This window comes from Mauremys reevesii, linkage group 2, assembly GCF_016161935.1.
Source record: "Mauremys reevesii isolate NIE-2019 linkage group 2, ASM1616193v1, whole genome shotgun sequence".
In the NCBI taxonomy this organism is placed as follows: Eukaryota; Metazoa; Chordata; order Testudines; family Geoemydidae; genus Mauremys; species Mauremys reevesii.
The window spans coordinates 112,395,068-112,420,014 of record NC_052624.1 but is presented as its reverse complement, the minus strand read 5'-3'; the positions used below and the strand labels follow the sequence as shown (position 1 = coordinate 112,420,014).

At 43.0% G+C, this 24,947-nt stretch overlaps 1 protein-coding gene across 2 annotated transcripts in view; it reads left to right on the top strand.

The window, feature by feature from the left end:
• Positions 1-24,947, top strand: part of FH (fumarate hydratase) — a 32,472-nt gene that overhangs the window by 4,178 nt on the left and 3,347 nt on the right. For both annotated transcript variants that reach the window (XM_039527656.1, XM_039527657.1), the window contains exons 2-9: positions 433-567; positions 4,822-4,932; positions 6,126-6,302; positions 9,255-9,437; positions 10,779-10,944; positions 18,537-18,740; positions 20,384-20,511; positions 22,388-22,541. In XM_039527656.1, coding sequence (XP_039383590.1) covers positions 433-567; positions 4,822-4,932; positions 6,126-6,302; positions 9,255-9,437; positions 10,779-10,944; positions 18,537-18,740; positions 20,384-20,511; positions 22,388-22,541 — 1,258 coding nt within the window. The remainder of the gene's footprint in view (positions 1-432; positions 568-4,821; positions 4,933-6,125; positions 6,303-9,254; positions 9,438-10,778; positions 10,945-18,536; positions 18,741-20,383; positions 20,512-22,387; positions 22,542-24,947) is intronic.

Below are 24,947 nucleotides of genomic sequence, written 5' to 3'. Positions count from 1 at the left end.
CAGGATAGGTGATTTATGCTTTGTTAGGTGAATTGGTAATTTGTTGACAAGAAGCAGATGTGTTCTTGGCTTGAAAGAAACTGAATGCTTCATAAGGATGAATTATTCCATACAACAGGCAAGAGAAGACTTGTCTCTCTCAAACCACTTACTGCTGGCTGACCATGATCCAGTACTGAATTATGTATTAACCATATTAACACTTGTGACTCTTCTCTAGTGCAGTAAAGAGTGCTTCAAAACCAGAAAAATGTTTAAAAAAATGGAAAACCCTGGGATGCAATGTTAAAATTTATTTCATGGCCATCTGTGTGTCTGTAGCATTTCCCCCCCTCATTTGTGGGGTTATCTTGTTTCGTCTTACTAGGTATGAGGCATTTATTTTCTTTCTAAAGAAATTTGCTTACCTGTATTTTTTTTTTTCCTCCTCAGGCTAGTCAAGACTCTTTTAGAATAGAATATGATACCTTTGGTGAATTAAAGGTCCCAAATGACAAGTATTACGGTGCCCAGACTGTGAGATCTACAATGAACTTTAAGATAGGTGGTGTTAGCGAGAGGATGCCAGTAAGTAACTTGAATCTATGTTGATTTTTATTTTTTACAGTATAAACTCATTTAAACATAAGAATAAGTCTGTTTTCCTTATCGTCTTGCTAGGAACTAGTTAGGAATACAAGATTAACGGTACCTTCCAATTATGATTGGAAGGCTCAGTCCTCATGTCAAGGTCTTGTTCATGTTTGAGTGATTGCACATGTCTATACCACTGTAGGTGTGTGCATGCCTCATGCACAGATGTTGGAGATGTTTTCCCCTCAGTGGTACCTGTCAGGATGGCTTGAGTGCCCCTACTGCTGCACACCACTCTGTGCTGGTATAAGAGGGCATAACCACCCCTGAGCCCAGTCACTTCCTTCTTACTGCCAGTAATGATTGTCAGAGTGATCTCAGACTTGTTAACTCAAGTGCTTCCCTCACTTGTTGTAAATAGTTGCAGTTAATTATTGTTAGTTGTTCGAATTTTTCTCAAGTATGTTAGTGTTAGGTTTCTGTGTTTGTGTTCTTTGGGACTGTTTCTTTTCTTTCAGTACTACGCTCCATACTGGAATGATGCCTCGCTTCCCAGGCTTTAAGTCTTGCAGGACATATTCAAAGCCCATGCCAATTGGTAAACCTCATCCGACCTGCCTGAAGTGTTTAGGTGAGGCCCACGTTAATGACAAGTGTCATTTGCAAGGGCTTCAAACCCTGCTTGAAAAAGGATAGAGCAGCAAGTCTTAAGTGCTTGCTTATGGAAGCAGTACTTGGACTCCTAGCCAAGTCATCTCATGGGAAGAGCATCCCAAGTATTTTAGTGTCAGTATGGAATGCTCCAGCAGATGTATTTTTGTCTCATTGATCCTGATCCCCAGTACTGAAGAAGAAACCCAGACATTCCTTGGGCTCGGGCTCTTGTTCATCAACCTTGGTATCGAAGCTAGAGGCAAGTGTGTGACAGAGAGAGCCACAGCAGAAGCCTCGCCTCTGAAGAGGGGGTTGCTGCCTCCAGAGCCTGTACCAAGTCCGTCAAGGTTGTCCTCTGAGAGGTGTTTAAGGAACCAACAATCAATGCTGCTCCCATCTACTCCAGAGGCATAAGCTGCCGCAAGAGATTTGCTTAGTCTCTCAGTTCCAGTTTCATTAGCACTGGAAACCATCCAACCAGTTCCTGCTCCTGCAGCTCACCCCTCACTGCACCGAGAGCCCCCGGTACCACTATCTAGACTTCCTCCCAAATCCGTTCTATCTAGAGGGAAACCTTACATGATTTTCCTGGTACTGCCATCCCCGGATTCAGGATACCTTGCTCCAGTACTGTCTGCATCAGCGCCTGCATTATCAGAAGCCTCAGACTCCTTGTTCACTGACTTGGACGTGTGGGCACTTACCCTCTTTCAAGATCATCAGGTCCATGGACAATGCAGCAGCCCCAGTGTTGGCCTTTTCCTAAGGTGTAAAGGCCCTGACAAGGATGGGTTCCGGGTCCATACCAGAGACCACTCTGGGCTCCTGGGAGTGTCCCTCCTTTACCCAGGACCTCACCTCAACCATCTTGACAATCATGGGGAGCTCATTGGACACAATGGCACTGGGAACATCATTCACAGATACCTGACATTGAGTCAGGCACCATGAGCATTGATGTCCAGTACTATAACTGGTCACAGCCAACTAGGTCCTTCTTGAGTAGCTTTTCCACTATAGATTATGGAGTTGCCACCAGTTGCATCCTTGTCTTTGCATCAGACAAAGCTATTGATTCAATGAGAGATTCATCTCTGGCAGGGCCGGCTTTACGCCTATTCCACCAATTCCCCCGAATTGGGCCCCGCGCCGAAGGGGGCCCCGTGCCCAGTGAGAATCCCTTCCCTGGCTAGAGGCGCCTTTTTAATTTTTACTCACCTGGCAGCGCTTTGGGTCTTCAGTGGCACTTTGGCAGTGGGCCCTTCGCTCGCTCCAGGTCTTCGGTGGCACTTTGGTGGCGGGTCCTTCAGTGCTGCCAAAGACCTGGAGTGAGTGAAGGACCTGCCACCGAAGACTCAGAGCACCGCCCAGTGAGTACAAGCCCCACATGTTTTTTTAAAGTCATCCCTGCCGGGGCCCCGCCAAAACTGTTCAAATTGGGCCCCGCACTTCCTAAAGCCGGCCCTGATCTCTGGAAGACCACAGAGCCCACCAAGATCTCCTGAAAAGAGTGGCCTCAGTGTTTGGCATCCAAGCAGAAGAGGTACATAAGAGTTCTCACAAGTTGGTGGACATGCTAGTGTCTGGCACCCCAGTTAAAGTTTCTCTGCTAATCAATGAAGCAGTAATGGAGCCGGTCAAGACTCTTTTTTGGCTCCCACAGCAAAATGAGCTGAGAGAGAAGATACTTCCTTCCTTCTAAGGGGTATGAATGTTTTTACACTCACTCCTCTTCGGATTCTCTTGTAATGGCAGCCACCAATGGGCGGGAAACACAGGGACAACAAGCCTCCATGCCTAAGAGCAAGGACTCAAAAAGGCCTGACTTGTCACAAACTTCATTACTCGGGGGCCTGCGGCTAAGGATTGCTTACTAATATGCGCTCCTGAGTTGATACAACTACATGGTCTGGGAGGGGTTTGAGGTGTGGGCTCCAGCCTTACCTTGAGTGGCTCCGGGGTGGCAGCAGCGCGCACCTGAGCCAGCCAGGGCAGGCTGGCTCCCTCCCTCCCTGCCTGCCTGCCCTGGCCCTGTGCCGCTCCCAGAAGCAGCTGGCACCATGTCCCTGCGGCCCCTGGCTCAAGTACCAATTGTCGACATTTGTAAAGGAGCGACTTGGTCATCAATTCACATCTTTGCTTTCATTATCATTAGTTGTCACGCCATAGACTATGCCAGTTTAAGATGGGTGTTTTACAATCACTGTTCAGGTAGACTCTGAACACCCTTCCGTAGCTGTTTCTGGAGCATCACAGTAGAATTGACATGTTAATCTTTTCTTCTTCTTCGAATTACCTACCTTCCTGTAACTGTTGTTCTTCAAGCTGTATTGCACATGTCCATTCCACGACCCTCCCTCCTTCCCTTCTCTATTGGAGCACATCCAGTCTGAAGGAACTGAAGGGGGTCGGAGGTGGCTCTGTGCTCTTATACCAGCTTGTAGTGGTGTGCAGCAACGGGGGGTACTGGAGCCATCCCAACAGGTACCACTGAGGGGGAAATATCTCCAACATCTGTGCATAAGGAATACACGCACCTACAGTGGAATGGATATGTGCTGCGTATCTTGAAGAACAACAGTAACAGAACGATAGATAACTGTTTCTTTCATGGAGTGAACTGTTGAATCATTGAGCCTGCCCGTAAAGAAATTACTGAAAGGCTATGTTAAACTTTTTTTAGTGATTTTTATTGTGGTACTTACCTCTGAGGATTTTTTAATAGCAAGTTTGAATAGAAGACTGTGGTTTTAGTTTTGCTGCAAATTTGTTGTATGGATTCTAAGCTTTATATAAGGCAGCGGTTCTCAAACTGTGGGTCAGGACCCTAAAGTGGGTTGCGACCCTCTTTGAATGGGGTCGCCAGGGCTGGCTTAGACTTGCTGGGGTCCAGGATGGAAGCTGAAGCCCTTGAGCTTCAGCTTTGGTCCCCCTGCCCAGAGTGATGGGGCTCAGGTTTTGCCCCCCCCCGGGCAGTGGGGCTTGGGCAGGCTCAAGCTTCAGTCCCCCCTCCTGAAGTCATGAAGTAATTTTTGTTGTCAGAAGGGGGTCGCAGTGCAGTGAAGTTTGAGAACCCTCATATAAGGTAAACAGAATTATGGACAGTACCAGTTATCTTTATTAAAGAGTTAGTCACTAAATAAAATGAAGTTCTTGTCCTCAGTGTAGGTTGCCCCCATTTTCTCTGCAACTGGACAAATTGAAACAATATAGTGCTAGGGTACCCACAGTTTTCCAGGTATATATTTGCATATACTTTGAAGTGAAACCTGTAATAAGACCCATCTCCAAGAAGGCAACTGATTTTTCTGATCTGTAGGTGTGAGTGTCACTTCACAACACACTATATACCAAAACAGACTTTAAGTACTAAGGAAAAAGAATTGCAAAGTACTCTTTACAATTTTTTTTCCACTGCTTGGTCAGACGTTATTTCAGTGGATGCGTACGCCATACAGCATACATTGTCTTATGGACTACCTGATTGCCTTCTTGCTAGATTTAGCTTTAGAAGGAGTTATAGAAACCTTGTGACTTCCTGTATTTTCTATACCTAACACATTCACATCTTTAAACATATTTTTGAAATTTCAGGTTCAAGTTATAAGAGCTTTTGGCATCTTGAAACGAGCAGCTGCTGAAGTAAATCAGGATTATGGTCTTGATCCGAAGATTGCTAATGCCATTATAAAGGCAGCAGATGAGGTAGGAGGAAAGTGTTCAAAACATCAGGACTATACATCAAATTATTTCAGTGTAAAATAGCTTTCCATAGGAACAGATGATTCTGAAAAAATGCGTGGATTCCAAAGCCAGAAGGGACCACTGAGATAATCTAGCTTGACCTCCTAAATAATACAGGCCTCAGACATTCCCCAAAATAATTCCAATAATTCCCTAAAACTATCCAGTCTTGATTTTCAAATTGCCAGTGATGGAGAATCCACTATGACCCTTGGTAAATTGTTCCAATGGATATTTACCCTCACAGTTAAAAATGTACACCTTATTTCCAGTCTGAATTTGTCTAGCTTCAACTTCTAGCCATTGGATAATGTTTTACCTTTGTCTGGTAGTCTGAAGAGCCCATTATCAAATACTTGTTCTGTGTGTAGGCACTTATAGACTGTAATCATCCTTAACCTTCTCTTTAAGATAAATAGATTAAGCTCCTTTTAAGCCTGTTTTCTAATCCTTTAATCAATCTTGTGGATCCACTTTGAACCCTCTCCAATTTATCAACATGTTTTGCTTCCTGAATTGATACGGTAAAGCATCAGTATTGGCAAATGGCTTTCTTCAGCCACCTGTCTGACAAAAAGGTGATGCTTTAGTTAGCAAGTGACCGCTGATACCATGCTACTGATGTTGGGTCTATTGTTCATAGTATGCCCGATTCTTTCCCTATATAGGGCCTTATCACTAGGCCTTGAGGTTTCAGTGGAAGCAAGCAGCACAGGATCGCTTGCATTGGATCTGGATGACTGCTTTTCTGGCTTGATGCCAGTCTAGAGAACTAGAAGCTGACTTCCAAATGCCTCCTATCCAAATTATATTCTCAACCTGGAATGGGCGAGCCCATGTAGAGGGACTGCACACCCATGGAACTTGATCTCTCTAGAAACAACTGCATATCAGTATTTTGGAGATGACGGTCTTGAACATGCTAAGCACCAGCTGTGACCCCAGGGGTGTGTTCAGTTCAAATGAGCAGTCAGGCTCCCAACAGTGAATCAATCCTGTGATAATCTTCTCACTAATTTCTGAACTGGGTAGTAGCTGATCAGATTTTCCTTTAGTGGGGGATGCCCTGTTTGCTGCTAATCTTAACAAGCATCTGGGGAAAGAAGCTCTGGTTGTATGGTTACAGAAATTAACACATTCTTATTTTTCTATAGGTATCTGAAGGTAAATTAAATGATCACTTTCCTTTGGTGGTGTGGCAAACTGGATCTGGAACACAGACCAACATGAATGTAAACGAAGTCATAAGCAATAGAGCCATTGAAATAATGGGAGGTAAACTTGGAAGCAAGGATCCAGTGCATCCTAATGATCATGTTAATAAAAGCCAGGTCACTATACACATTTTCAAATATTTTGGGGGGGTTGTTTTGCAAAAAGTAAACCTTTCAAGTTGTGGTTCTTACTATAAAAATCCCAAAATTCTTCTGAGGTACTGTTTGTTTTTATTTTTGTGTATTTGATACACAAAAGGCTTGTTCAGGTCTGAAATTTTAGACCTGTTCTTTAAAGCTTTTATTGAATTAAGTGATGAATTAGCTGGATGTTAAATTACTGCTTGTTTATACTTACAAAAACAAAATCCCTGCTCTGTACATTTTGTTTTTTCCTTGTAGCCACTTTACTAGCACCATATTCTGCACCATTGCATAATGTAGAATTTGCTCAGGATTAATGTTCTGCGCAGAATTTATTTTTTTCCTGCAGAATTGGTGCTGCAGAGCTGCTGGCTGCCACTAGGGGCCGCTAGGCCCAGCAGATCCCGGCTCCCCAGCTCACAATGCATCAGTGCGGGAGGCACAGGTGGGCTGCGGTTCCCAGGTTTGCTGGTCCCGCTCGGTCACATGCTGTAGCTGGGCTCCCTCCCTGTGTGGCAGCTGCCAAAGCCCACGAGCTGCGCCCTGCGGGGAGAGCCAGGAGCAACAGCTAGGAGTTGCGGGTGAGAAGGGGAAGGAGGGCCTGCTGCTTTCTGAGAGGGGAGACTGAGGGTAAGGGGGAGGCCTGCTGTGGGGAGGGTGTGACTTGAGCTGTTCCAGGGGCAGTTGAACCTTTATATCACCCCCCCCAACTAACAGCAGGTACAGGTCGTCTCTGCCCAGTGGGACAGTAACTAAGCTGTGTGGAACAGAGCCCGAGGCTGGCCTCTGGAGTGGAGCAGGGTGCGGGTGTCTAGCCCCGTGGCTGGGCTCTGGAGAGGAGGAAAGTGCGGGTGTTTGGGCCGGCTGGTCCCGTGCAGCCCCCTCCAGCACTCCCCAAATACTCCCCCAGTACACATATCCCTCCAGCATCCTCCAACTGTACCTCCCACCCAGCTCCCTTCCCACCCCCCTCCCCCCACACGCCAGTATCCTCTGTTTGGGAACTTGAAATATGGTAATTCTACAGAGGCAGGGCAAAAAAAAAAAAAAAGACTAAAAGAACAGAGGGGCAGAGTTTTCACCCAAGATGTGCCTAGCTGGCATGTGTGACACCTCCAGACTGAGGTGCCTGACAAAAGCATAACAAAGAAACAGAAGCTGGGTTGTTGCAGAGGTTTCTTTAATTCTCTACTTTTGGGAGAATCTTTTTTGTTGTCCATATTGTTAGACATATTTGCTGATAGGTGTTTTGAAATTAATTATCGAAATAATTGAAACTGGTGTGATTATATTGTAGTCTTTTGACAAAATATGCAGAATTTTTCAGAATTTTAAAATATTGTGAATTTTTTTTATTTTTGGCGTAGAATTGCCCTAGGAGTAATATTCAAAGTTTCTGTGTCATACCTGATTTCAAGCAAGGATAAACTCTGTTGGGCAAATGTTTGTTTGACTTGTCTACACCTAGGGACCAACAGCAGTGCAGTTACCTAGATTGCTAGCCACCAATGGCTCAGTCAGGGCTAATCCCAAGTATAGACAATCTGAAGTGATCTTCTCTTTGGCAGTCTCAGTAGAGAAGGACTGGAAGGGAACAGAAAATAAACTATTCATATCCCTTAAGTCTAAGGTTGAGCTGTTGTACGTGTTGCATCTTTTCTGTTGATTATAGATATAGGGCTTGAACTTCCAGGGTTGTCAAATTTTGTGAGCTTTCACATGCAGTTATGCTTGAATAATGATTAACTGCAGTCAAGTTGCTAGCTATTTTGCAGTTGCAGATGAAATAAACTCTTAAGTTTGTAGGTCAGTAACCTGATGTCACTCATGCTTTGTCCCAGCACATTAGATTAAATTCCTTGGCCATCAAAAAGTTGTCTCTTTTTCAGTTGCTGTGGTGGGTGAAGCTAAGCTAGCTCCTTTGAGAGTTAAATATAATAGTGTAATCGATTGACAAAAATGATCAAAGTGTTGCTGTCTTATGGATTTTTTTTTAAATATTTCTCTCCCTGTAAGTTCTTAAGTTGGGGTTTGACAGCTGCTGCAGTAGAAGAGGCTAACTGTAGACTTACAGCAGTCAACTGTATGTAGATATTACGGAGCTCCATTACATTGTACTTTCTCTCCATTCTTATACTTCGGAGCAATGAAATAATTTAACAGTGTTGACATTTGACGTATAGTAGTTGACATCTGAGTTAGAAGCAGAGAAAGGAACGGGTCAGCTCATACCTCAGAGCTATTTTAGGCCATCTGCACACTGAAGCTGCTTTGGTTACACTTTGTTTACCATTTTGAAGGTTTTCTTGACAATGATTGCAGCTAGAGACGCTTTTTAAATGAAAGCTGATACTCAGGAGAACAACTGAGTGGTGTGTCTGTTGCCTCTTTCCCCAATGAACTAGTTCTGCAGGTACACCCCATGCTTTGGAAAACACTGTTGTCATAAGAATACAGATTTTTTGTTTTTTTTTAAAGTCACTGATATAATTTTAATCAGTTCATTGCACTTTTTACATCTTCTATACCAGTTTAAACTACTACAGTAATTCTTTCCATTTCTCAATTAACTTTCATTTGTGAACCATATTTAATAGCCACTTAATACATTTTGCACTTCTTCTTCTTTTTTTTTAATAAGTAACTTCTTGGATGATCTTGTGGTTAAGACATAAGACTGAAATTTGGGAGGTCTGGGTTCTTTCTTGGTTTTTGTCACAGGCTGACTTTTTTGACCTTAGACACATCACTTAATTTCTCTGTGCCCCAGTTCCTCATGTGTAAATGAGGTTACTACTTTCTGACTTCACGGAGGTTTTGAAGGTAAAACCACTAAAGTGTAAACCTACTATATGAACCACTCGGGTACTGTAATGAACATTCGAGAAAAGGCTGCAAATAATAAGACTTGAACTTCCTTCACAGAGCTCAAATGATACGTTCCCAACAGCAATGCATATTGCTGCTGCACAAGAAGTTAATGAAGTGTTGTTACCTGGACTACAGAAGCTACAAGATGCACTTGAAGCAAAATCCAAAGAATTTTCCCAAATCATAAAAATAGGGCGCACTCATACACAGGATGCTGTTCCACTTACTCTTGGGCAGGTATAAAACACTAAGCAATATAACCTTGTACAAGAATGTTATCCACTTGTTGGAGCATTGTTGTAAATTAATGGAGGTAATTGTTAATTTACATCACGGCACAAATTTGCTCAGCAATTGAAGATAAAGTATTGAAGGTCAACAGAATCTTGGTTCACAATATTTTATTATAGGTTCATATTTACTGAAAATTTAATGCACAACATTTCTTGGGTGTTTTGCATGCAGAGCTTCAAGAATTTTCTTTGACCGGTGTGTGTTCTTTTAACCAGTGGATTCAAAGGAAAAAAATCACTTTGAGTAGACTATATCAAGACTGCACAAGTAAACATAAAATATATTTAAAATGATGAAAGTAGACTGTCATTTGAGTATTACATATACTTCTCTTTCTTTTCAGCCAGATGACCAACATTCTTGAAGGAGTTTGGTGGCTGGATAACTCATTAATGCAAATATAACACTATCTGCAAATATTCAAACTGAAAACAGTACAAATCTTTTTCTAATGTTTATGGTGGTAGTAATAATAATAATAATATGTTCAGACAAGTGATTTTTTTTCTGTTGATGATATCCCTTTATGGGAACAATGTCAAGCTAAAAATTGTGTTAGCAGTTATTTCTATTGCAGTAGGATTCAAAGGGTCTAGTCAGGTTTAGGCCTTATTCTATAAATTCATAGAAAGACTGTTCCTACCCTGTACGCTTTCAAAGTCTGAGACTTTGTCTACACACAAAGGTTGTTAGTTTAAATGTGTTTTTGAACCAGTTTAGTTAAAGCTCTGCAAACCTCCGTATGGATGCTCTTTATTGGTTCAAGAATGGTTTATATTGATCTAGCTTAATTTGGTAAATAATTGATTTATTATAAATTGAGATATAAACCAGGTTTAGATCTATATGAATGTCCTCACAGGTTTTGCCCTGGCTGAAATAATTTTTTATTAAACTGATTCAACTTTGTGTGGCAACAAGTCCTAAAACTCCCTGATCTTGCAGTCCATACCTGTGTGGAATATGCTGACTCATTGCACTCTCTGAGTTGATTGCAGGTTCAGGGCCCACGATAAGCAACCTCAAAAAGGTGAAAGGAGAAGGAAAGAGACAATCTATATACAGATATATGCTGGTTGGATCTCCACATTTAGGCGCAGAACTATTTCCAGTACATGAGCAGTCTGTTAACCTACTCTGTTTCATAGTCAAATTGGATAGAGACTATTGCTTAGAAGTTATTTTTAAATAAAAGTGTTACGTGATATTAAATTACAAAATACCAATTCTGGTCACTAATTCTTGGTTTTCTGTTTTTTTGTTTTTTTTTTCCTCCTTTCAAAGGAATTCAGTGCTTATGTGCAACAAATTAAATATGGTGTGGCTAGGATTAAATCAGCCATGCCAAGAGTCTATGAGCTGGCAGCTGGTGGCACTGCAGTTGGTACAGGATTAAATACCAGGATTGGTTTTGCTGAGAAGGTTGCTGCTAAAGTGTCCTCACTGACAGGTAAGGATGACACAAAAGGAAGAAATCCTTCCTTCCTTCAAGTGATTTCATATGTGCATTCCATTCTTGGTGTCTGTGCACCCAGCATATGGCTGTCAAAAACTTTTTCCCTCAGCAGTACCCATTGGGTGGCTCGAGTTTCCCCTTTTGCCGTGTGCCACGTCATGCAGGTGTAGAGGGCAGAGCCAACACAGCCCCCCTCATTTTCTTCTCACTGCCCAGAATGGTCATTGGAACCCTGTTAAGACCAGAATCGTTTTTTCATTCTCTCTCTCTCTCTCTCTCTCTCTCTCTCTCTCAGCTTTTGTGTATAGTAGTGTATGTCATATAGTTGTTAATTTTTAGTGGTTAAAAAAAAAATTCAGACTAATTGTTTTTCCCCATTTGAGGATTTTTTTTCTGCATATGGTACCCAGGAAACCAGGATTCAAGCCATGTGCTTCTTGCTTAAGGCCTGTGCCAGTGAGCGATCCTCACAAGAGCTGCCTGAAGTGCTTGGGTGAAGCACACGTTAAAGGCCACATTTGCAAGGAGTTCTAGCCTAGAATGAAGAAGGATGGGGAGGCTAGGCTGAAATTCCTGCCAATGGAGGCAGCACTCAGGCAACTATCAGACCTTTCCCGATTTGACCCTGTTGTGAGTGCTGCAGCTTTGGTGAGAAGCATACTTCCAGCTTTAGTTGTATCCTGGCACCAATCTCCCTCACTCATACAGAGGAACAAATATGAGACTTCCAAAGAAGCCCTGGTCGGGGCAAGGTCCCTTCTAAGGTGGGCAAGACGGTACTGAGTAGAGCGCACCTAAAACCTCCTCCAAATCAGTACCTAGGTTGATGCAGTTGGCTCTGGTGCCGCAGAGAGCACTATACACCCTGGTGCCAGAAGTGGCACTGTCATCATCTTCTGCACCTCAGGAGACTGTCTCAGTGCTAAATACCCTGGAGGCATTTGCGGCGGCAAAGAATCTGCTCTGCTTCTGAGTGCCGGTGTCACCATCATCCCAGGGGTCGGATCCCTCAGGACTGTTGTCCTATCTGGAACCAGTAGTTCAACCTTTGGTACTGCAGCTGCCTGCTTCCCGCACAGGTGGCCCTTTGGTACCATCCAAGGGGAAAGCCACAATGAGGACAATGCTCCACCCATCACCAGGTTCTTGGCACCAGTCTCTGGCACCCACTGGATCAGCTCCTCCGTGATCAAAGGAAAGGAAGGCTTAGTCATTGGATTTGGAGGTGGGATTGTACGTCTCACAAGCCAGAAGCAGGACCCCCGGTCTCCTCACAGATCCTCTCTTCCTACTGAAGGGTTGCAGCAGGAAGCTGGAACTGCCATGTGAATGTGGCCAGGTCAGTGGCATCTTGGAAACCCTTAGGGGTTTCTCCCACCTTCCAGATCTTTCCCTCACCATGCATACTCAGTCCCCTCATCTAGAAAGACAGAGTCTGCATGCCAGAGGGCTCTGTCTAGAGTCCAGTACTGGGCCAAGTACCAAGAAGTCATCACAGAGCCAGAGCAACAGCCTATAGAAAAGATTCTACCACCTCCAGTCTAGGCTTCCTCTTTGTTCTCTCCAGACAAAGTTTTTCTGTCGGCCAACTTCACCTCCTCCTGATGATTTTAAAGTTTATCAGGAACTGTTGAAGAGCATGGCTGAAGACTTGGGTGTACAGGCTGAGGAGGTCAGGGAGAGTCATCACATTGCCTGGTTGGCGTTTTATCATCTGTTGGTCCCTCCAGGGTGGCTGTGCCAATTAATGAGGCAATGCTAAAGCCTATAAAGGCTCTATGGCAGACTCCATCTTCATTGCATCCCACCTCAAAAAGGGCAGAAAGAAAATATTATATACCCTCCACAGGTTTTGAATACCTTTATACTCACTCACTACTGGGCTCATTAATTGTGACAGCAGCTAATGAGAGAGAGCAACAGGGGCACCAGTCTACCATCCCCAAATCAAAAAATGCTAAAAGGCTGGACTTATTTGGCAGAAAGATTTATTTGACAGGTTTTACGGCTGCATATTGGTAACCAATAGGCTCTGCTGAGGTGGTATGATTTTAATTTGAGTTTCCATGGAGAAGTTCAGAGAGCTGCTTCTGGAGAATGCCAGCAGGAATTCTCTTCAGTGGTCAATGAGGGCAGACTAGTTGTGAGAACATCACTATGCACAGGGCCGAATGCAGCAGACTTAGCAGCTAGAACCATGGCTTCCATGCTCACCGTGACATCATCCTGATTGCAGCCTTCTGGTCTTCCCTATGAAGTCCAAAATACAATTCAGGACTTGCCATTTGAGGGTCCTTCTCAATTCTCAGACCAGATGGACAGTAAGTTCCTTAAACTTAAGGACTCTAGTGCCACTCTAAAGTCCTTGGGCTTGTACACAGCTGCCCCAGCCAGAAAGCACTATTGGCCCCAGCAGATGCATCGGTATTCTGGTCCACCTCCTCAATAGGTGTTGTCCAAAAAGAGGTCATGGGGTTATAGGCATATGCATCCCCCTTCTGCTGTTTCCTACAGCTCCAGGACCTTCGAGACACCCAGGAAGTACAAAACATTAATTTTAATGGGCTGGTCAAGGTTGCCATACCAGTCTCCGTCTCTCCAGACCCAAACTCCAGGTTCCAGGCAACTTGATCACTTGTTATAGGTTTGAAGTTTCACCCATCACAACACGAAACTGTTTGACAGTTCTGAGACATGCGGCTTTTTGCACCTATAGTGTTTCAATATGTCAGACTGCACCTAACAACTCTGCAGGACTGGCTGGCATCAGTCTAGTCAGCAAACCACCATCACTTAACCTTCGTGGTGAGGGTGCCATCCCATGTCCTCACCTCTCCAGATTGTTGGACAAATCCAGCTACGTATGTATGCGCATTCCATTTGCCTGCCTGCAACAGATGGTCACACTGGTGACAGATGAATCTGCTCTAGAGTAGGGAGCCCACCTGGGTTCTCTGCAGAAACAGCTCCTCAAAAGACTTAATTGTACACATCAGAGTTGGAGAACTAAAAGCTATCAGATGGGCATGCAATGTGTTTCTATCACAGATCAGGGGAAGTAGCCTGCCAGACCTCACAAACATGTGGTCAGTGTTCTACCTCAACAAGCAGGGCAGAGCCCACTCTTCTCCACTATTTCAGGAGGCCACTCTTCTCTAGGAGCCCTGTATTGCCAACTCAATAGATCTAGAAGCATTTTACCTGCTGGGGATATGCACCAGCTGAGCAGATCATTTACGAGTCACCACAAGTGGTCTCTTTGTCTAGATGTGGCCAGATACATCTTCAAGCAGTGGGGTTTTCAGTGTGTCTACTGTTCTTGCTGTTGGTGATAGCAGGAGGCATCGCCCTTCACTTGAATTGGCTCTCACGTGTACTAAGTTTGTTGCTTCTCCCCAGTTGCTGATACTTAGTACTTTGGGTGAGCCTTTTCACTAAAAGACTCATAGTTATAGGAATTAATATTTACTGCTGCCTCTTCCTTATCTTACATCAGCGGCTGCATCATGGTGGCTTTCCATCTGCCCTGTTATTCATGCTAAGTCTCTTCCAGATCCTACTGTTTGTTGAGACCAAGAGAAGGCCTCCCTAAAATTAACATGAATTTTTAAGAGGGAAAAATACACAGATTAAGGCTGAATTGTAAGAGGTTTTTTTAAATTGACAAATTTGTGTGTGACAAATTGATAATGCCCACGCTTCATTACAATGTTATGGTTGTGAGTTTTAAGTACTCAAAAGGGAATGTAGAGTGGTTGTAAACACTTAAATATTTTGCTTTTGTACATAACGCTGACCTTAGATGTGATCATCTTGTTCTTTGTGTGTTTGCATGTGTGCGTGCCTCGTGCATGGTTGTCGGAGAGCTTTTTTCCCTCAGCAGTTTCTGTCAGGGCGACTCAAGTGCCCTCTGTCACAGTGTGTCACTGCATGCTGGTATAAGAGCGTGGAGCTGCCTCTGAACCACCTCAGTTTCTTCTTACCTCCACTGACAGTTGTCAGTAATCTCAGACTTTTTGTCATAAGCTTCCATCACTCCTTTGTATGTATGCCCTGTTATTGTTAGGAAGTAGTTAGTTAACTTCAAGTTAGTTTTAGTGATAGATTTTAGTCTTAGGTCTTTTGGACTAATTTTTCATCTTTCAGAACTGGGATCAGTACTGAAGTAATGCCACAGTCACCAGGTTTTAAAGTCCTATTGTACATGCGCTAAGCCGATGCCAGTCAGTGACACACACTCAGCCTGTTTTGAAATCTTTGGGAGAATCCCAAATAATTGACAAATGTTACTTTTGTAAGGGACTAACAGTATGTCTATATGTACAGAGCTGCAGCAGTGCAGCTGTACTGATATAGCTGCACCGCTGCAGCGCGTCTGGTGAAGACGCTGTATGCCAACAGGAGAGAGCTCTCCTGTCTTCATTAAAAAAAACACCTCCATGAGCAGCATAAGCTATGTTGGCGAGAGAAGCTCTCCTGCTGACATAGAGCTGTGCACACGAACACTTAGGTCAGTGTAACTTATGTCACTCGGGGGTGGAATATTCACACCCATATGTTTTGCCATCATAGGCTGTTGTGTAGACGTAGCCTAAGTCCCGCTCAAATAAAGAGTGGTGCGGCTCAAATGTTTGCTCATGGAGGCAGCACTTTGCACTTGCACCCCATCAGACTTGTATCATGTAGAGTGTGCCCCAGATACATCGGCCTCCATACGGAGTTCACTGGGGATGTCTGCAGCCTCTTGGTCCCATTCGCCAGTATTTCAGAAAAGGCTTAGACTCTCCTCAGGTTTGATATCTTGCTCGTGAGCGTTGGTTCCTAAGCCTAGTAGAGACACAGACTTTAAGAGACATTTGGGGGAGAATCTCCTGCTGGAACATTCTTCAGCTAAGAAGGGGGCGCTGCCTCCGGAGCCTGTGCCAGATCCATCAAGCACGTCTCCTGAAAGGTTTCCGTGACAGAACTTTTGGTTATTGCTGCTTCCAACCACTCTGGAGGCATATGCAGCTTCAAGAGACATCCTTAGCCTCTCAGTACCGGTATCCCTGGTTGTGCAAGAGAGTTTACACTCAGTCCCAACGCCTGTGGCACCTACCTTTCCACGTCAGGAACACACTGTACAGTTACCTCCCAAACTTCTGCAAAGGCCAGTGCAAAGCAAGCCTCCTTTGATATCTCTATTACCACCGTCCCTGGGCTCAAGCTACCGCTCTCCAGTCCCAACTGGTTGTGCCCCACTGATGTTGGACATTTCAGATTCTTTCTCTTCAGATTCAGAGGTGGATTCATCTGTATCCCATTCAAGACAGAGGGCATACTCTCCATCACAGGCTTGGGGACTGCAGGTCATGCAACAGTCACAGCACTGGCCACCTCCTTCTAAGGAGCAATGGCCTGTTCAGGGCTGGGTCCCAGGCCCATATCAGTGGCCATTCCGGACACCGCATGACATCCTTCTAGGACCTCCCCCCAACTGTCTCATTCTTTGTCTTTGAGACTGCTTGGGGGGATTGGCACTGAGAGCATCATTCTCCAGTAACCAGTACCAAGCAGCCAGAAGTCACTCCCCACCACAAGTCATGGAGCAGCCACAACCTCAGAATCCTGTGACATCCTCTTCCTCGTGGCCAGACAAGGCTGTTCAGGAGGCAAGCTATTCACCAGCCCCAGAGGACCACTGGGCTGTTCAAGATCTATTGAAAAGAGTGGCCTCTGTTCTTGACATTCAAGCAGAGGAGGTGCATGAAAGTTTTCATTAGTTGGTGGACATTATGGTATCAGCCAAAGTGATTGCCGATTACTGAAACCATTATGGAGTTGGTCAAGGCACTGTGGCAGACACCATCTTCCTTACCTCCTACAGCAAAGTAATTTGAAAGGAGATAATCCATCCCCTCAAAGGGTTATGAGTGTTTCTGTTCTCACCCTCAGCCAGGTTTGTTGGTGGTGGGCGGTGGCTGCTAACAAATGGGAAAAACAAGGACATCAAGCATCAATGCTGAAAGGCAAAGATTTGAAGAGAATAGACTTGTTTGGATGCAAACTTTATTCTATAGGGAATCTAGAGCTCAGGACTGCAAACCAACAGGCACTCCTGAGCCCCTGTTATTTCACTCTCTCTGAGAAAACAATATAAAATATTTAAAGACAAGCAACCAGAGGACTGTAGGCAGGACTTTGCAGTAATGGTAGTTGAAAGCAAGCTGGTTGCAGGAACTCTCTAGGACAGTTTTCGGATAAGACAAGTGATAGGCTCCATAACCTAAAAGATTCCAAGGTGATATTAAAATCTCTTGGAATCTAAACTCTGGCAACAAAGAGGAAGCAATTTCATCCTCAACAGCCTTACAATGCTCCACCCTCTGTCTCAAGATACACCAAGGAGAAAGGACAGGGATTATAGGAGACATCTGCTGCCCTTCTCTTCAGCATCAGTGGGCCATTCTACCCAGCCACCTTATCCAAACAGACATTTTGATATGTTGGTCGAGGGCAGTGAACCAGTAACTTTAGTTCCATCTGTTTCCAGCCTTTGTTTACAAACAGCTTATCCCATTTTCTAAGTGCTTGGGCCCATGCAACATTGGATCTGTGGGTCTTAAGCCTGATGGAACTGGGGTATGTCCTCCAGTTCACTTCTTCTCCTCCCCACCTTTCCCATCTCTCTTCAGGAAGATCATCCTTCAGCAGGAGATCCAATCACTTCTTCAGGCAAAGGCCACAGAGGAACTCCCATTTACCTCGGGAAAGGCATGCACTCCCTCTGCTTCCTGATCCCCAAACAAAAGGTTGTCTTGGACCTATTTTAGATCTAAGAGAGTCCACACTTCTGCTTTTCATTATGCCATTTCCTGTCAGTCCAGGGATGATGCCAGTTTAGGAGAGGTTATCCTACAATCACTGTTCAGGTAGACTGCAAGTCTATCTCCATGTTTGGCTGCCTGTGAGTCACCTGGAATAGAATGGACATGTGCAAGCACTTGAACAAAAAAAAAAGACCTATCTTTCTGTAACTTGTTCTTTGAGATGTGTTGCACATGTCCATTCCATGACCTGCCCCTCTTCCCCTCTCTATCATAGTCTGTCAGGTACGAAGGAGCTGAGGGGGGTGATGCAGTGGCATGTGGTGACAAGGTGTTTGAGTACTTGTCATGGTGGTATTGTTTGAGGGGAAAAAACTGTTGCCTACCTTTCTGTAACTGTTGTTCTTTGAGATGTGTTGCACATGGGTACTTTTGAGGGAAAACGTTTTCCGACAACTGTGCATGAGGCATGCACACACCTACAGTGGAATGGACATGTGCAACACATCTCAAAGAACAACAGTTACAGAAAGGTAGGTAACATTTTTTTCTCAAACAATACCACCATGACAAGAACTTTTCTTTAGGAAACTCTTGGTTGTCATAAATCTGGAGAAGAAAATATTCTTCTTGACTTGGCTGCTTAATATTTTTACTTTTATATTATCTATTTTATGATTTTTGTATTAACTAGACAGCATTTCAAGAGCTTTGGCTAAGGACATGCTACTTTAACTAATAATTATGCCTCAAAAACCTTTAATATTCATTTCTCCTTAGGCTTGCCTTTCATCACTGCTCCAAATAAATTTGAAGCTCTTGCTGCTCACGATGCTCTAGTTGAACTCAGTGGGGCAATGAACACTGTGGCTTGCAGTCTGATGAAGATAGCTAATGATATTCGTTTTTTGGGTTCTGGACCACGGTCTGGTCTAGGGGAACTCATCCTGCCTGAAAATGAACCTGGAAGCAGCATCATGCCAGGTAGTGTATCCAATAACAAATGTCAATTACATTTGTGTAGAAAAGTAAGAGTAATAATTGTTAACAATAATGTATAGAACTGTCATAGAGTTGAGTGGTAAAATGGTATGAAGCACTGAAATGATGCAGTTTTTGACAGTCACTAATCCTCCATTTTTGTCCACAAAAATGTGTGCAAGTAAAATTATTTGCTTTATCGTGTGTGTGTGTGAGTGAGAGAGAGAGAGAATGCTCTGGAGAGATGTGGTATAAAGGTTTAGTTGGCAAGCATCTTGGAAGAGTGCATTTTTTATGCAAAGTTTTTATTGTCACAGATTTTTAGATTTACCCTCTGAATACAAATAGCATCTCTTATTCAGTTTGAAAAAACAAAAGTGGATTGGCTTGGGGACTGTGGACTAAATTTCATCCTTTCTTCCCAACCAGATGAAGATTGCATGAGGAAGAGCAGCAAGGGAGGGGAATAAGGACTTAGAAATCTATTTTTCTTCCCCTTTCTAAAAAGTAATTCAAAGCAGGCCCTTCATGTGTTGAACTGATTACTTGCAGATGGAATAGCTGCTTGTGTGTGTGATCTTTGTCGGTTTAGTTCCACATATAAATACAAGCCATTGTGGCAGGTTGTGGTTTTTTCCTTTAGTGGAATATTTTTAAATGGGAGGGGTTTTAGGATTGAAACATGCACAATAATTTTCTGATCCAAATGGCCTTTATTTCTGATTTCTTTCCCCTGAAGTAAATGAAGTATTTGCAGGTCACTTCTCCATATTGAGGATAAGGGTGGCAGCCAACTGCACAGTTCATGTGCTCCTGGAAGGTTGCCAGTGCAGCCCTCATCTTAACAAAGTTTGGACAGCCCTGCCTTAAAGTGTAATCTTGAAGCTCCTCCTTTCCTCCTCAAAGAAAGGAGAGAACTGTAACTTTTTAAAAGTTTTGATTGTTTTGTGGGAGGTAGGAAGGGGAATAATAACCTTTGTCTTGAGTAGCAAGGCATTCTGGGAGGCAAACTGTTGTAAAGGACATACAAGGTAAATGTCTGACAGGCTTTTCACACCATAAACAAATCCTAGTTGTTAGAAAAGTGCAGTGGGTTTACTAAATCTGTGCCTGTATGTTGTTCACTACTTGGCTGCTGCCTCTTTGAATTAATATGCAAACTAGATACCATTAACTTGGGTTTGAATAGAGACTGGGAGTGGCTGGGTTATTACACATATTGAATCTATTTCCCCATGTTAAATATCCTCACGCCTTCTTGTCAACTGTCTAAAATGGGCCATCTTTATTATCACTACAATTTTTTTTCTCAGGATAATAGCTCATCTTAATTAGCTTCTTACAGTTGGTATGGCTACTTCCACTTTTTCATGTTCTCTGTATGTATTTATATCTTCTTACTATGTTCCATTCAATGCATCTGATGAAGTGGGCTGTAGCCCATGAAAGCTTATGCTCAAATAAATGTGTTAGTCTCTAAGGTGCCACAAGTACTCCTGTTCTTTTTGCGGATACAGACTAACACGGCTGCTACTCTGAAACCTCTTTACGTGTTTCTTGAAATCACATTTACCATTTATGAGAATTTAAATTCAGAAAATAAAAACTGGAGAGCCTTTTTTTAAAATACTTTCCCTCCCTAACAGGAAAAGTAAACCCTACCCAGTGTGAGGCTGTAACCATGGTGGCAGCTCAAGTGATGGGAAATCATGTTGCTGTTACAGTGGGAGGCAGCAATGGACATTTTGAATTGAATGTTTTCAAGCCCATGATTGTAAGCTCAAAACGTTTTAATTTTTTACTTAAACGGTTATCTTACTGTATATCCTTATGGAAGAATTTCAGTGATTGCTTGCACAGCACAAGCACCAAAGAGGCAGAGAATATTAATTTTAGAAGAATCTTAAATTCTGTTTGATAAATCAAAAAGCTCATCATTTTGAGAGATAACTGGCTGTCCAATATGTAAGAATTGAGTTTTTTAGCACTTTATCATAGAAATGCATTATAAACTCTAATTATCATAGTACCCCTAGTAGAAAAGGGCAGATGGCAAAACTGAGGCAGCAAGAATAAGTAACTTGTTTAAAGACTAAAAGGATCTGTGTCAGAGCTGACGTTTTGAACTGAGGAATTCCTGTTTTCCATTCCAGTGCCTAGAAGACTTTGTTTTGTTGTGCAGTCCCCTTGGCCTTCCTGCAGTACTCACCCCAATTGCCTGGAAAGCCACTTATCGTTGTACCATTAAATTAATTAACTGTTCAGATTCACATTACAAATGATAAAATGTAAATTCAGGATAATAATCTTGGGCTGAGGGCCTCTAAAATATTTATCTTGTGCATTTCCTAAGAGGACACATCAGAATCTTAATGTGACCATTTCCTTACTGTGTTTAATGGCAGAGGCACAGCTGAGTGGAGGAGTATATAGCATACACAGTTAATCACTTTGACACTTGAAATTTCAGGCTAAATCATACCTATATTACTTCCAGTAAAAATTGTGTGAGAGTTGAATCCAAGTGATTCATTCTGCTTCTGGGAGGTGTCAAGACAACGAGTAATTCATTTGCATACCTATCTTGTCTGGGAGCTTGGTCTTCACTCTAGGCTGGATTGTGCAGGGCATAGAGAAATAGAAGGAAACCTGTTTTAGTGTAGGTGGGGAAAGAAAACAGGACTGAGAGGTCTATCTTACTCCATGAAGGGAGAGTTAGGAAGAGGAGAGGAGGAGGAGGAATGAACAGAGGAGAAATTGAAGGAAAGAATAGAGACAAAAGCATAAAAACAGGGAATTGTGGAGAAGGAAGACCAAAAAGTCAAAACGAGAATTAAAAATAAGGTAGAAGATACAGCAGGAGAGAGAGTTAAAATAACAGTGGTGCTGGGCTTGCAGAATAGGCTACGTTATAGCAGAAAGGTCAGGACAGTAAAAACAGTGAGGGGGACATAGCAAGCAGTATTTTGTTTTCTTGCACCTGGCCATTTACTGTCTGCTACTTTTTTTTCATGCTGTTTAAGGGTGTTCTAAACAAAATGAAAAGACTATTAAAAGTTGTATGTATTTGTCTGTGAATCTCCTAAATAGACCTAGTAAGGCATTTTTTTCATTTGAAAAAGCTTCTTTCTTCAAAGTCTCTATCTAACTTTGACAATAATAATAGCATACTGAACAGCTACAGTGATATTCCCAATAGGATAGAGGTGTCCCTTTCCACTTTCCAATTTCGGAGTAATTGACTGTCAGAGGGTATGCCAATTATGCGTCCACTTAATAATTTTAAATATCTTTTATTGATGTGTGTAAAATTCACACTTTTCTTTCTGAAATCTAGCACTTACATAGCACATTTTTAATCTATTGATTTCTAAGTAGTTTACAAAGATGCTTTGCTTATATATTCAATAGTATAGATAATGTCTACTGCACTCAAGTGTTCTTCAGGATATGAAATGCTTCACATAAAGTGCTTTTTTAAATATCAGTGACTCAATTTATATTGCAAAAGGAAAAGAGTATAGTACAGCACACAATCCTTTGCTAAAAATTTACTATCAAATGGATGGATCATAAGGTTTTTTAAGAAATGATGTATCAGATAACAAAAATGTTAATAACTGCATCTAATAACTTTCTGCATTTTTTAGATTAAAAATGTATTAAACTCTGCAAGGCTCCTTGGAGATGTCTCTGTTTCCTTCACTGACAACTGTGTGGTCGGAATCCAAGCCAACACGGAGAGGATCAACAAACTAATGAACGAATCTTTGATGTTGGTGACGGCGCTTAATCCCCACATAGGTAAAAGTCTAAGGCTGATATCTATTCATTAGACTATATAAACTTCTCAAAAAAATACATAGTGAAAGTTACTGTGAATAACCAAGCAGTAGATTATTCTGCTTAACAAGGTACAATGTTTCAGACTTCCTTCTATTTTGTTCTTTGATCAAGAATGCACTCAGAAATTAGTTTTTTCTTTATTGACAAAGTGAATTAATAAGAGTTCATTATGACCAAGTTACCTTTTTTTAAACATAAGACTATTTCTAATTGTTTATGTACATATTTTGAAGAATTCCATTACATTATGACATTATAGAAAACTAGCATAGACAATTACACAATCAAGGCCATGTGTTGATAGGGGAACATGTATATCCCAGACTCATGAGTAAGACTAAGTTTTTTGTCATGGATATTTTTAGTAAAAGTCAGGGATGGGACACGGGAAATAAACAAAAATCAGTGGCAGCCCGTGACCTGTCTCTGACTTTCGCTAAAAATATCCCTGACAAACGGGGTAGTTGGGTTCAGCACCCACTTCTGTTGAGGCTCCTGAGTCCCCCACCACTGCAGTGCGTGGGAACTGCGGGGTCCCCTTGCCCTGGGAAGCTGGTAGCTGCAGGGTCCTTTAGCTGCCCTGCATGGCTGGGTAGCTGTGCAGGGTCCACCCACCCGCTGTGGCTGGGCAGCGGTGGGGTCACCACACCAGGTTGGGAGCTGGGAGCTGCAAGGGCGGGGCTGGCTGGGAGCTCCAGCCCCAGGGCAGAAAATGTCATGGAGGTCAATGGAAGTCACGGATTCCATGACATAATTGTAGCCTTACTCATGAGTAGGGTGCCTAGGTCACTCTCTTCTAACCATACGCTCATTTTATACAGATAACATTGTATTATAAATAAAACTAAAGTACAAAAGATTAAATAAATGAAGTACACCTTGTGATGTATTATCTTTTTTATTGTTCACTCACAAAATTCAGTGTCTCACATTTGAGTTTGCATTAGTGAGGTTGTGCTTTATCTTGCACTTGGTCCTCCCTACCTGTTTGCCTCATCCATCCACACAATAATTCCTCTTCTATCTTGTTTAATCACACTGTACACACTGAACAGCATGTATATCCCAGAAGCCTTTGCATCAGGCACTATTGATGAATGTGAATATAAATACTGCTGAGGTGTACCGATGTAGAAGCCGGCTATCATGCCAACAGCCTGATGAAGCAATGTCAGCACCAAAGATATAGAAACTCTCTTACAGGCTAAGATATGGGTGGGATTTCTTGTGTGCGAGAATGATGGAGAAGATGGAGGAAAGGGATCTTCAAGCTTATCTAAGTCCATTTCTACAGTTTGTCTTCCCCAGCCATATCAACTCTAGCTGTTATCCTCTTCACAATTTTATGAACTAATAATATTGTATAACTATTAATAACTACCACAACCTTTACTTAATCAGAAATAGATAGAGAGCAGTTCTTCGAGTGGTTGCAGATGTGTATTCCACTCAAGTGTGCACATGCCAAGTGCATGAGAGTTGGAGAACTTTGCCTGTAGGTGGCACTGCGCTCATGCCTCTGGCCTTTAGCCTCTCCCCAGGCTATTTAAGGGTGCCACCACCCTAATCTCCCTTTGTCCCTTTACTGCCCACAGCTACAGTCAGAGCATTTGGTGTGGTTGTTTCTCTGTTTTCTAGTTTTATTGTATGTAGTTCATTAGTGTAGTTTAGTAGTACCCTTAGGTTTAGTTTGTTTGATATTTAACCTGGGTGATGCCCTCAGTGAGGTTTAAGTATTGTCCATCATGTGGGATGTCTATCCCCAACAGTGACCCCGACCTGTGCTGTTTGTGGTGCACCGGAGAAGGTCAGATGAAAGAGAGGTGCTCCATGTTGTATAAAAGGAGAACTCACATGGTGAGGGACTTGTCTGAAACAGCACCTCTTAGAGCAGACCATGAGACCCGCTTCAGCACTGGGGACCTCTGCAGATTGCCTGGAGTTGCACTCTCCTTCAGAGCTGGCCAGGATGTAGCTCCCAGCTTGGGGTCTGGTGCTTCCCCTATTGGGAAGTGAGATTGTTCTCCTTTCTTTTGCCCTCCAAGAAAGAGGTCTCACAAGATGAACTGAGACCATCCAGGACTTGGTGAGATGCCTCCTTGTCTTTTTAAGAGGAATAGTGACTGGCACTGTGAATCCTCCAGTATGCGAGATGGAGCTGGGCCACCTAACCGCTCCCTGGTACTTCCCCATGATCAATTAGACACTGTACCATTGACTCGGTACTGGCCATGCGAGTCTGAGTTAGGTACCAACAATATCCTGCATCAGCACTGCCTGTTTCTATGTCATTGGTCTACCAGGCAGTGTCAGACCTGCTCTGCCTCTCCATTCTTGATTCCCTAATAATTCAGGAGCATTTGG